The following is a 13106-nucleotide window of genomic DNA, read 5'->3' as shown; positions in this document are numbered from 1 at the left end:
ACTTTTAATGCTAATTTCACATTTCATTTTCAGATTTAAAAATGTACTTTCTTTGAAAAGACGTGCTTTTTTTCGGCCGTTCTCTTGCATTAAGTATTGGAAACATATTTCTCAGATCACGGTTACCTCCTGCTTTTGAAGGTCAAGAATCTTATTTGCATATTCTGAAAAATCCTTATAGAAACAAAAGAGAGAAATTATTTTCTAGCTGTAATTCGAATTTCCAAAATGATTCGTCTGTTTGAAATACTTAAAAACTTATTTTTCTAGTATCTAATATTATTTTTTCACTTAATTCGGTTGATTCGTCAAATTATTAGGCTTAACCTTTTAGAGCCCAGTTTCATATTTATCGGACAATTTCTTTCAAAAAAATCATATATTGTAGTAGAACAAATATTTCAAAACTATCATTTCCCCAGATGAATTTTTAAAAAAATCCTACCAACTATGGTTTATTTATGGTTAATTCATGACTAGAATCGGTAAAAAATAAAATGGTAGCAGCAGTATAAAACATCCACTGAGTTAGTTAACATTTTTTATGCTTTTTTTTCATACTACTTTTTTTCATAAAGCCATTTTTTGTATTACTTCATTACAAAGATGTCGGGGTAAAACAGAGATATGCGAAATTAATGGAATAATTTCAGCACTGATTAAAATTGCGATTCAGATTTATTGATTTGAAAGAATTAATTCTACTCTTTGATCGAAAATTATTTGATTTTATTTTTTTTAAATGTAAATTTGACATACATTTGCATTTGATACATTTGATAAACATATAATAACCAAATGTTTCGGGTGACAAACATGCATTTTTGGCATATTTTTCCTAATTTTACTTTTGATTATTAAAGTACTCAAAAATAAAAATGAAAAAATATGAATTTTAAATCCATTCATTCTTACAATCATGCTAAATGTAATGAAACGAAATATAAAAATTTTTTAGAAAATATTTATAACCTTTTGCACTTAAAATGCTTCCAGAATCAAAATATTTATTCAGTTTCCACCATTTTTTATTTCATTTGATTCTACAGAACTTTACAAAAAAAAATATTAAAGTTTTTTATACACAGTGTTTAAATATTTCACAGATTTCAAAACTTTTACAATGAGGTAACGTTTAGGAAATTGCAGATAAATTAATGTAATTTTACTTTTTTTAATGGCATCAAAATTTCGTTCAACCGAATTCTGTTTTGTTAACTCAAATTATTTCGAACGAAAAGTTAAAATTTGTCTCACACACTTAAATATAAATAAAAATGGCAATCACTTTATTTATTCATAAATCTATTTTATTATGAAAATAAAACTTAAAAAAATACTCGTATATTAAAAGTTATAGAGAATTTCAGACCTGACATTTTTAGTACAGTATTTCTTATAAAAAAACTAGATACGATAGATTATAATACAAATATAATTTTCGTATAATACTCAAGTATAGTAGGGAAAAAAATTCTTTCTATATTGTAAACTATTTATTCTTTCCATAAATACATGTTCATAAATATATATCCATAATCCATACATGTACATAAATATAGCAACATATATATTCATAAATATATATGTTGCACTTTCGTTGGCCTTCTGAGCCCAAGTCTGCGGGTTCGATCCCCGGCCCAGACACCGGATTTTCGGAATGCAGAAAATCCTCAGCGGCCATGTCGCATGATTATGCGGCATGTAAAAGATCCCTGGAGAGCCTTATTGGCTCTTGGCATTTCCGGCAAAATTAAATTCCTAGTGCTCTTTAGCATCCAAATAGAGTCTCGGTGCTGCCATCTAGTGTGGCAGAAACTAGACGTCCAATTAACATGACCAACGGTATCCCACCCATTGTGGTGGTCCTGAAAGAGTGGATACCACCTCTGGAGAACGCACAAGGTCTGCTCATCGGCAAGACCGATTGTGCAGCTCATTGAAATAAAAAAATATATATCCATAAATATATTATGCATACATATTATTTTATGTGTATATGTTATTCTTCATTTCTAACGAAGTTCCAAAGCGTATGCATTAAGGGTGGTAATTAGAGAGCACCTTGTATGAACATTTTAAAATTGCTTTCTAAAATTGCATTTGCCGTTAACTCTTATAACATGTACCTAACTAGTTGTGCTATGTAGTATCTATTTCATGTTAATAAAATAAGTATAATGAGTGCATGATGCGTGAAAAATTGAGCAGTTTGCATGGTAAGTAGTGTGCATGAATTACGTGTTTACGACATTTTTAGAATGCATGCTTTTTAATAAGAATAATTTGATTATGTTATTATTAAATAACTCCAACACCCCCCTTTTTTTTATTGGTCTACATTTTTTTCTTTTTGAATTTTTTTTCTTTTTGAAATTTCTATTTTCATAAAGTAAAAAAGTGCCTTATTTGTTTTTGACATTTTTGAGTTTTCATAGCTTAAACATTTTGTAACTTTTTATATTTTTCTCAATTTTGTGTATACAATATGGATTTTCACCTTACGTAGCTTTCTGATTTCTTTTTCATTTTGAAATTTTCAACTTTAGTTTTAAGGATATTTCGTTCATTAAACAAATAGAAAGGCTTCAATCGCTTTTCCAATGATAAACTCCGAGCAGCCAATTCAATCTTTCATATTTATATATTTTAAAATATGAATTGCTGAAATTGTGGTTTGTTACATTTTGGTCCACTGGTATTTAATGGAAGAAACACTTAGTTAAGTTTCTTCGTTTATTTCTTCAGATGTACACAATGCTAGAAACTTTATATTTGTTTTCGGACAAAACTTTTAGTCAGATTTTCATTTTTCAATTATTTATTAATATTTTAAGTTTTTACCTTTTTATACTTCCTTGTATAGACAAAAGTTATTGATACTTGAAATATGTGAACAGCATTTATGATTGTTTTATTCAAATATTTTGTTGTTTTAGAAGATTTAAAATTGTTTTCGCCTTAGAGTTTTCTCCTGCTGTTCCTTGCATGTTGCACTTATTCCCTTGCTTCCAAATCCATCTTTCGATTTACTCTCGAACGAAGCATTTTACGTATGAAGAGAATTGAAAATAGAAAACTATGTGTCAGCCCCTTAATTAGTTTAAAGAATTTATATTAAAAACCAGCTCTTTTACGTGTGGAAAATGCTAAAATATAATGCTAATGCTGTAAAATATAAGGCAGAGCTTCACGAGTGAAAAGTAACTCAAAATCAGTCCACTCTCTAAAATCACTAAATCAGCTCTTATAACAGTTGAAACTGTTAATTACAAATCAGCTCTTTCACGAGTAGAAAGCATTAAGAAAATACATAAGCTAGTGCTTTCACGTGTAAGAAGTAACTCAAGACTAGCTCTTTCACTGAAAAGTCTAAGAGAGAAAAGAGTCTCAAAATCAGCTCTTTTACTAAAATCACTAAATCAGCTCTTATAACAGTTGAAAGTATTGAAACTGTAAACTACAAACCTGCTATTCTTTCACAAGTAGAACGCTTTAAAACTGTAACCTATAAATCAGTGATTTCACGTGTGAAAAGTAACAAAAAATCAGCCCTTTCACTGAAAACTCTATTTAAACACATTATAAAAATTCACTAAGTGAACTTAAAAGAAAGTAACTCGAAGTAAACAATATCGTTTAGAAGATTAAAGGGTAATAACTTTTAAGAACTTTAAAAGAAACTCTAACAAGTAAAAACTTATATTTATATCTCAAGAATAAAACCCAAAATTCTTATTACTTATATCAATTTATCTATATATATTTTAAATATATGATAACACATAATTGAAGTACGTCTCCAACGCATTTTATGAACAGGGTGAAAACGTATTTTTAATGTTGATAGATCTGAGTATATATTGACATGAAATATAGTTTTCGATCAAAAAATGTAGATTTTTTTAATATCTTTATCATATTTTATGAATAATTTTACTTGTCATATATACTTCCAAATTCCACACTCTTTTATTTAAAAAAATTAATAATTTTTCGAAAATTCTTAATTGCAAAATATTCTTATGTGGTTCAATTAAATCATTCGTATATTTTAATTTGTTTTAATTTTTAAAATTGATCATTGTAATATTTTTGTCTTTTACTGCCATCTTGTACTACCATTAAAAAAATTAAAATATATTTTTTTAAACAAGCAGAAAAAAAGAGCTATAAAAGACTTATCAGTTTAATATATGTACAAAAATATTCGTAATTATCTAGTTGAGTCTCATATTGACACCACCCCTCAAAACTATAACTGAGCTGAATTGCTATCCAAACAAAACAGAATTTTCAATAATTCCAAAATAATCAGTCAATAAATAAACATATTTAACTAACGGAATTTCGCATGCTAATTGCCAATTTCAAGTAAGAAGAATTGCCCATTAAAGCAAAACAGAATTGCCAGTCCCAACAAAGCAAAATTACCAATCAGAACAAATCAGAATTGCCATTCCAATAAAAAAAATTTACAGAATTTCCATTTTCAATAAAACTAAATTTCCGATTCTACCCCAAAAAAGATAGATTAATGCTCCTAAAACAATAAATAATTGAATAAATAGATTTTCCAATTCCAACAAAAAAATTGTCAATCCAAACGAAACAGAATTGCCAATCCAAACGAAACGTAACTGCCAATCCAAGCAGAACAAAAATGCCGATCAAAACGAAACAAAGTTGCTAATTCAGGTGATATGAAATTACCAATCCAATCGGAACAAAACTGCCAATCCAAACTAAACAAAATTGACAATCCAAACGAAACGTAACTGCCAATCCAAACAAAACAAAAATGCCGATCAAAACGAAACAAAGTTGCTAATTCAGGTGAAATGAAATTACCAATCCAATCGAAACAAAACTGCCAATCCAAACTAAACAAAATTGACAATCCAAACGAAACGTAACTGCCAATCCAAACAAAACAAAAATGCCGATCAAAACGAAACAAAGGTGCTAATTCGGGTGAAATGAAATTACCAATCCAATCTAAACAAAACTGCCAATCCAAACTAAACAAAATTGACAATACAAACGAAACGTAACTGCCAATCCAAACAAAACAAAAATGCCGATCAAAACGAAACAAAGTTGCTAATTCAGGTGAAATGAAATTACCAATCCAATCGAAACAAAACTGCCAATCCAAACTAAACAAAATTGACAATCCAAACGAAACGTAACTGCCAATCCAAACAAAACAAAAATGCCGATCAAAACGAAACAAAGTTGCTAATTCAGGTTAAATGAAATTACCAATCCAATCGAAACAAAACTGCCAATCCAAACTAAACAAAATTGACAATCCAAACGAAACGTAACTGCCAATCCAAGCAAAACAAAAATGCCGATCAAAACGAAACAAAGTTGTTAATTCAGGTGAAATGAAATTACCAATCCAATCGAAACAAAACTGCCAATCCAAACTAAGCAAAATTGACAATCCAATCGAAACAAAATTGCTTATCAAAACCAAACAAAATTACCCTCCAACCCTGAAGAGCTAAATCCAACAAACCAAAATTTCCAAACTGCGTTCGAGAGTAAATCGAGTAAGATTTGGACAATCCTTCAACGCTTCTGTGATCCGTCTTGAGACAAATGCGAATGAATGATACGTGAAAGTGTTCTATCTGATGTTATCTGTATGCTGTTTACAGGCCCAAGGCTCTGGTTCGACGCCACCTGTAACGAAGTCTACAGAATGTAATCGCTGTAAGGGTCTTCTGGTGAGATGTTCCTCCAAAGATGGAACCCTGCCTCAACCACAGGTTGGGCGTTTGTACGTTCAACTTATATTTATCAATTTTTTTTTGAAACCAAAATTCCATTTTTTCCCCTTTTTTGTAATCTATTAGGTTTTTTGACCTTCTCAAAATATATCCCCTTTTTTTTTCTTTTCAGTATTGCACTTTTTTTGTTTCGTTTTTGCACAGTTTTTTTCCTATCAAACTGTGAATAGATAGAAATCGATTGCACTAACTGGAATTGAGTTCGTTCCAATATATTCCTATAAGCAAGTTTTACCGCATGCTGTGTATGTAGTATGCCAACACACAACCCTGAATGTTACATATGCTTTTGATTGCATAATTAGGTCATGTATGTTTATTTGTTATTTAAGCTTAAATGTCATTCTTACCTTAAGTTGGAAGCAATAAGGTTTGTAAATATACGATGCAACTACCTAAAACTCAGAACAGTCGTCATGGACACAGCAAGAATATTGAATTAGTAATTCCACTTACTGGCTACCAGGACTGGATGATGTTAAGATTTTGACATCGTGCTGTATCGTCACGCAAACATCGCGATATTTTGAGGCATCGTGATGCCTCGGTATATTAATGTTTTATGTTTAGTAAATTCGTAATTAGTAAGTTGCATTTCTTTTTTAAGTAATCGTTGCATTTTTAATATTTAAAGACGCGGATGTCTGCAAAATAACTATTAAAAAACGTTAAACGGCTGGATTGATTGTAAAAAAATCAACAGCACACACACAATTAAAAGAAAACCCTTCATAACTAAGAGATAACACTTCGATTCTCAATCACATTCGGATCCATCGTGTCAGAAACGATATATCACGATGTAAAAAAGACGGGGAAAGATAACGATCATCGCCACAGCTATCACCGCACACTTACGGAGGAAAATGCTCTTAGCGCGAGCTTGCAGACATCGATGTACTATTAGGAACAATGCTCAACATCGCGCGTGGATCAAGCATTTGGGAGAAATTTGCCCTCGTGGAGGACTTAACCCACATTTGCGTTGCATGGAGAGGAAAACCTCCCACGGTTAGTCTGATTACAAGGGGAATCTAACCCATGATCCGCCTACTACTGAGGATATTTAACGTCACCACTGTGGTCGGTGCGAGCCAGGGCTGAATTCGTAATGAACAGCCATCGTTGGGATTCGAGCCCGGCTCACGCCATTGGAAGGCAAACGCCTTATCCCTTGAGTCACCATGGCTCACTTGAGCTTTTAACAAGTTTTGATTGCATTGCTAATTTGCAAAATATTTCTACTTTTTAATCACATATTGCTCTTTTTTCGCAAATCTTATTTTATGTTAGTAGCCCAAAATATGTATTTCAAATCATTTTATTTTATTTTTCATCCGTCGTGGGTTTACGACTATCATTGTTCAAATCCGTATTGACTTGTAATAATAAGTCCAACACAGAAGATAAAAGAACTCCTGGACTAGCCTAGGTGGAAGATTTTTTTTAATGGGACTAAACCGTATTTCCATTACATGGAAAGAAAAACACGAAAACCTCCTATGGTTAGTCCGATGACAAGGGATACTAACCCATGATTCGTCTACAATGGAAGATATTTTACGTCTTCACTGGGATCGGTGCTCTCCGGTAGCAAAATTCGAATCGACCAGCCATTGCTGGGATTCGAACTTGCACTTATGGAACTTGTACTCACTGGGATGCGAGTACTCTATCCCAGAGCCATTGCAGCTCCTGCTTTTCAATTAGTAATTAATGTTAATATTATTTACCATTGTCCTTCACAAGTTACAGTTAAATTATGTGCATTTGAAAACTTTCAGTCGCGAGATTTAAATACTAAACCTCATTGTTTATAATAGAAAGAATAGTATCAAAATAAACAAAAGTAGCATTGGAAACGGAATGGAGCTATGCAGAATAAATAATCCAATCAAAACTTACTCTAACTCCAAAGACAATGAAGTATGATAATGGAAGACTGAACTGGTTGTGATAGGTGAGGGAAAATGGTGAATTAGAATGCAAGTTTAGCAAATAGCCCCAAAGTCTAATCATTGATATTATATTGATATATTGTTAAATTTTAAGAAATTATATATCTTAAGAAAAGGCAATATTACCTGTGACTAAGATAAAAAAAATTTCCTTGCTGCGAAAAAAGTAAATGAGTTTTCACGTATATATTAATTTTTTATTTAATTTTAATATTTGTGTAGAATTTTTGTTCAACTTTTTTCAAGCGTTTGTAACAAAAACGTATTTATTAAATAGATGTAGATAATATTTAGAGTATTAGTGTATATTTATTACGTTTATATAGAACCGCATAACTAGAATGACGGAAGGGATTAAAATGACATTTTAAGTATTTTGGTAGTACAGTAAAACTTGTATAAGTTGACCACTTGTGGTGCATTGTTTTAGTGGTCAACTTAGACAAGTGGGCAACTTATAGAGGGGGGGATCATTGTTTACTTTTCCGTTTCCTATATCATGTTGCTATACATTTAAAAAAAATTTCACTCGATTTATAAAATTATATTTAACAACTTTTTTTAAAAAATTATTTCGTTAGCTATGCATGTGAAATGTTTAATGAAAATAATTTCTTCAAATATCAGAACACGAAAACATATGTTTTGAATGAAAGAAATGGTTAAAAGCTGGCCCCCTACAGTTTACCCAGGTGGTTAACTCACAAAAGGGTTTAGATTAGCTTTTTACACTATTTCACCAAACAAGTGAAGTTTTAACATACATTGCAAAATGACAGAAAGTTTTCTGAATTTTTTTCTCTGGTCAACTTATGAGGGTTTTAGAATAGAATTTCATAATACTCCTCGACAAAATTGACTTGTTTCAGTGGTCAACATACAAGATAGACAGGTGGTCAAGTTACAAAGGTTTTGCTTCTTTATATCATATAGAAAAAATTCCGTTCTTGATAATTGAGGTCAACTTATGCAGGTGTCCAACTTACAAGGGTGGTCAACTAGGCAGGTTTCACTGTAACCCATAACCACAGGTCATTTTGGATATAGGATACTCTTTGGTATGTATAAGGTACCCCAGCTTTTTCACAAGAATTAAGAGCATTACATCATATCTTTAATTATTATTTATAGAGAAAAAGAAACTCAATTATCTATGAAAATAATGTATACCTCAAATTAAAAAGCAAGTGTTCGAATTATTTTCGTAAAAAAATCGAATAAAACATCATAGAATTTCAATGATTAAGTCTATATGTTTTTATTAAAATAATTATGATTATAGTTTTAGGTTTTGGGTGTCTAATTTATCTGCCCTCAAAGAATTGGGGAGGGGGCAGATTGGTCCCTTTAGTCTTCCTAGGTATACAGCATTGTTCAGTCTTTCTAGTGTTAACGCCTTCGGCAATCTTACGCTAGTCGAGCTTCCAAAAGGAGCATTATTTTTCCCAAATTACTGTCTCAAAACAAATATTAATACTCCCAAATTATTGTTCAAAAACAAATATTATTATCCAAGTATCGATAAAAGTTTCATGTATGTAGCATCGCAATCACAATTGTGCACACACAAAAAATTCTTCTCAATTTTAACACATATTCAATTTCCCACTTTTATGGAAAATATGGAAACGTGAAAGAAATATATATTCACCGATTGCTTGAGTTTTAAGACTGATATTTTATTTTAGCCATTTGCATGCGTTAAAAAAGTACTTAATTTATCATATTCATACATTAGTTTGTTATTTCATTCTGTTGCAGCGTCTTGGTCTAGCAGCGGTAGCAGTTGGGACAGCAGTGTCTTGTCAGAGCTGTTGGAATCTTTGAACTGGTTGGGTGAGCGACTGCTTCCAGATTCATCTTGTTGACCATGTGCCATATAACTAAATCTAGAATCTGTTGGAGCGCATGGGGAGAAGTTCTTTGTTAAAACCCTTTCCCTCTAGTTGGACGTCTCATTGTTTGATATTAAATAAAAAAAAAAGTATCTGCCCTGTTGAACATCTGATGCCTCATTGTTTCGTATCTTTCTTGAAGCTATCAAAACATTTGCAGTCACATTACAGCACTTTCTAGTGCTTACTAAATTTCTTTTTTACAACACAAAGTTATATGTAGAAAGATATACTAAATAACACACACTTTAGACTTTAAAAGTTCCTTAATCTTTTAAAAATTAAAAAAAAAAATAAAACTAAATCATTTCTTTGATCTAATATTATAACAATAGAAAAAGAAAATTCAACTATTGAAATTTCTACTAATACTAATAATCTTACTTAAAAAAATACTTACTATAATCTAGCTGCAACGAAAAACATAGTAAACTCAAAACATATGTTTTTTTTTTCTTTTATTTTGCTAAAATGACAAAAGCTCGTTGAAAACTATCTGTACTTTTGACAGTGACTCGTGGAATACGCACACTAGCATAAACACTCGCTCATTTAATTATACTATTGTGGTAATTTTTTGAAATTTTATGTATATTTACAAAATTTTTTAATTTCGAGACCAGTGCCACGATGTGGTCCTCAATTGCGCACTCGCTGCCTTTACCATTCTGCCATATACTACTTTGTTCCATAATATTATATGAGTTCTGCCACCCTATATTACTCTGTTTCTTTTGCAAATTAAATTTTTTCCAGTAAAAGGAGAAATAAAAACGATCTAAAATCTTTCTCCATTGCCATGTACCTCTCTGTTTTCCCTTCCCCATAATATTTTATCAGTTTCATTTCCATATAGATCTCTATTTAATGGAGAAGTTCTTTTATTACGATAAACAATTGTTTATCGTAATAAAAGAACTTCTCCATTGTCACATACCACCTTGCTTATTTAGCCTGATATTTTATTTTATGACCGTCGTAACTACTGGAGATATTTTACGTCAGCACTGTGGTCGGTGCGAGCCGGGTACGGAAGACGAATCAACCAGCTATTGTCGGGATTCGAACCCAGTCCACCTCTTTGGAAGACAAACTCTCTTCGACACTTAACCGGATATTAGATTTGTTTCATTATAAGAAGAATTAAAAATGATCCAAAGTCTTCCTCCATTGCCATTTACCATTTTATTTTATAACCTTCGTTGAACAACCGACCAAATTTTTTGGGTTTACGACTGCTAGCGTTCAACTATTACGTCAGCACTGTGATCGGTGCAAGCCGAATGCGGAATTCGTATCTACCAGCCATCGCTGGGATTCAAACCCGATTCACCTCATTGGAAAGCGGACGCTCAAACCCATGAACCATCAAGGCTCTTAACCAGATATTGAATTTTTTTTTTCATGGAAAGAAGAAATAAAAGTGACCTAAAGTCTTACTCCATTGTTATATATCACTCTGCTTCTTTCCCATGATATTGGATCTTTTTCATTCCCATATACCTCTCCTTATTTGTTTATCATGATATAAAAACTTCTCCAATCAAATCTTGAAATATTTTGACCTAAAATCATTTTTTATTTTATTAATGACCGAAAGCAAAAAACGCCTTCTTAGATTTTTTCATATTGAAAAGCACAATATTTAACAAACATATAATGCACAAAAAAAATTTGAGATCAAGGATCTTTGTTTTTGTTTCCATATGGAATAAGCCTATATTCATAAAATGTGAATGCAATCGAACCTCGATTCATCGATACTTTGTAAAGAAACTCAAAAATTATTAGGGACAATCTAAAAATATTATTTTGTATCATAAGACTAATAACAAGGAATAAATCAGACTAATAACAAAGAAAATATTATAAGATTGAATAGCAAATGATAATACATTACAACAAACGTTCATACAGCGAAATATGATTCTGTAATGGAAGAATACAGACGAAAGAAAGATATTTTTATGGGAATAATCACCAACAATGTCGGTGTCATTTTTAATAAATCTTGTTCAATAGTGTAAAATGAAATTTGTGAAAAACCCCTTATCATTTTGAGCTTTCCTTTAAAAAATACGAAAACTGCTTAGACAATTATTTGATTCTCTATAAATTTTTAAGTTACTCAAATCAGACTGCTTTTCTTATTAGTTGCCAAATGTGATTTTTTACAAAATTAAGAAAAAAGATTTTTTTTTAAAAATTTTCCCGCACATGTGCTGTAAAAAGAAATACTTGAATTACTCATACCTTGCACAGTTTTAAACAAACATTTCTCAAATTTCAAAACAGCAATTTTGTGATTAATTTAAAATTGTTCTGAAAATTTCGTTTAATTTATTGAATATTTTTAAAGTTATAGCTAAAATACACAAGACAAATTTTTTTTAATTTTTATTTCCTATGAGCTGCGCAATCAGTCTTCCCGATGAGCAGACCTAATGCGTTCTCCAGAAGTGGTATCCACTCTTTCAGGACCACCACAATGGGTGAGATACCGTTTGCCATGTGAATTGGACGTCTAGTTTCTGCCACACTAGATGGCAGCACCGAGACTCTATTTGGATGCTAATTAGCATAAATTCCTTGTGCACTTTAAAGTGCACTAGGAATTTAATTTTGCCGGAAATGCCAAGAGCCACTAAGGCAAACCAGGGATCTTTCACGTGCCGCATAATTATACGACATGGCCGCTGAGGATTTTCTGCATCCCGAAAATCCGGTGTCTGGGCCGGGGATCGAACCCGCAGACTAGGGCTCAGAGGGCCGACGACAAACCAACTGCGCCCCCCAGCGACAGACGAAAGAGAAAAAAAAGTTGTTTATATAAAAATGCCCACATGTCTATTATTTAAGCTGAGTTTATGAAATTGTGTGCATGTAATAACTAAGATAATTTTTACAAGTTAAAAATTTATTTCTACATTTTTTGGCATGGGGTGTTCAAAAACATTATTTTCCGTTTGTAATTTATCGTCGTTTCCTCAAACCTTTAAGAGCTTAAAACGTTTTTGAAAAGTATGAGAAATCACATAACACAAACATTTAAATTTATAAAATAATTCTCGAAACATTGTTTGAGAAATATAGAAAAATGTGCTAGTAAAGAAGTGTTTCCATTATTTTGGCCAACCACTTTATATAAGTTTTATACTAGTAAAGGAACTTAAATTTTGCTTCTGTGAAATCGTTGTGCCCAGACAATGACATTTCTTTAAAAATGAATTTAGAAAATTAATTCCTAGATTTCGTATTATATAAAAATAATGATTATTATTATTTTGTTAAATTATACGTAGGCCATTATAAATTTTACTAGACATAAGTCCTAAATAAAAAAAGTTTGAGATGCTTTAAGAGAAGGATTTTTAAAAATTCCTGGAGTTTTGGAATATTATTGGAGACGGGGGGGGGGCATCATCTCTATATGTTCTTCAACTCTACGCCTA

The 13106-nt window shown here is 31.5% G+C and overlaps 1 protein-coding gene across 3 annotated transcripts in view; it reads left to right on the top strand.

Moving 5' to 3' along the window:
• The window catches only part of LOC107436536 (rho GTPase-activating protein 100F), a 90619-nt gene extending 80859 nt beyond the window's left edge, over positions 1-9760 (top strand). Inside the window, exons 13-14 of one of the 3 annotated variants that reach the window (XR_015433840.1) lie at positions 5670-5780; positions 9521-9760. Coding sequence is in view for 1 of the 3 variants with exons in the window: in XM_087164524.1 (XP_087020650.1) it covers positions 9521-9627 (107 nt within the window). In the remaining 2 variants the exon portion in view is untranslated. Of the gene's footprint in view, positions 1-5669; positions 5792-9520 lie in introns of all 3 variants that reach the window. The other 2 variants (XR_015433839.1, XM_087164524.1) reach the window with 2 other exon arrangements.
• The last annotated feature ends 3346 nt before the right edge of the window (positions 9761-13106 follow it).

This window comes from Parasteatoda tepidariorum, chromosome 5 (genome assembly GCF_982258835.1).
Source record: "Parasteatoda tepidariorum strain Cologne lab strain chromosome 5, Ptep-v5.0, whole genome shotgun sequence".
NCBI classification, from domain to species: Eukaryota; Metazoa; Arthropoda; class Arachnida; order Araneae; family Theridiidae; genus Parasteatoda; species Parasteatoda tepidariorum.
Note: the sequence above shows the minus strand (reverse complement) of the source record. Positions and strands in the feature narration are given on the sequence as shown.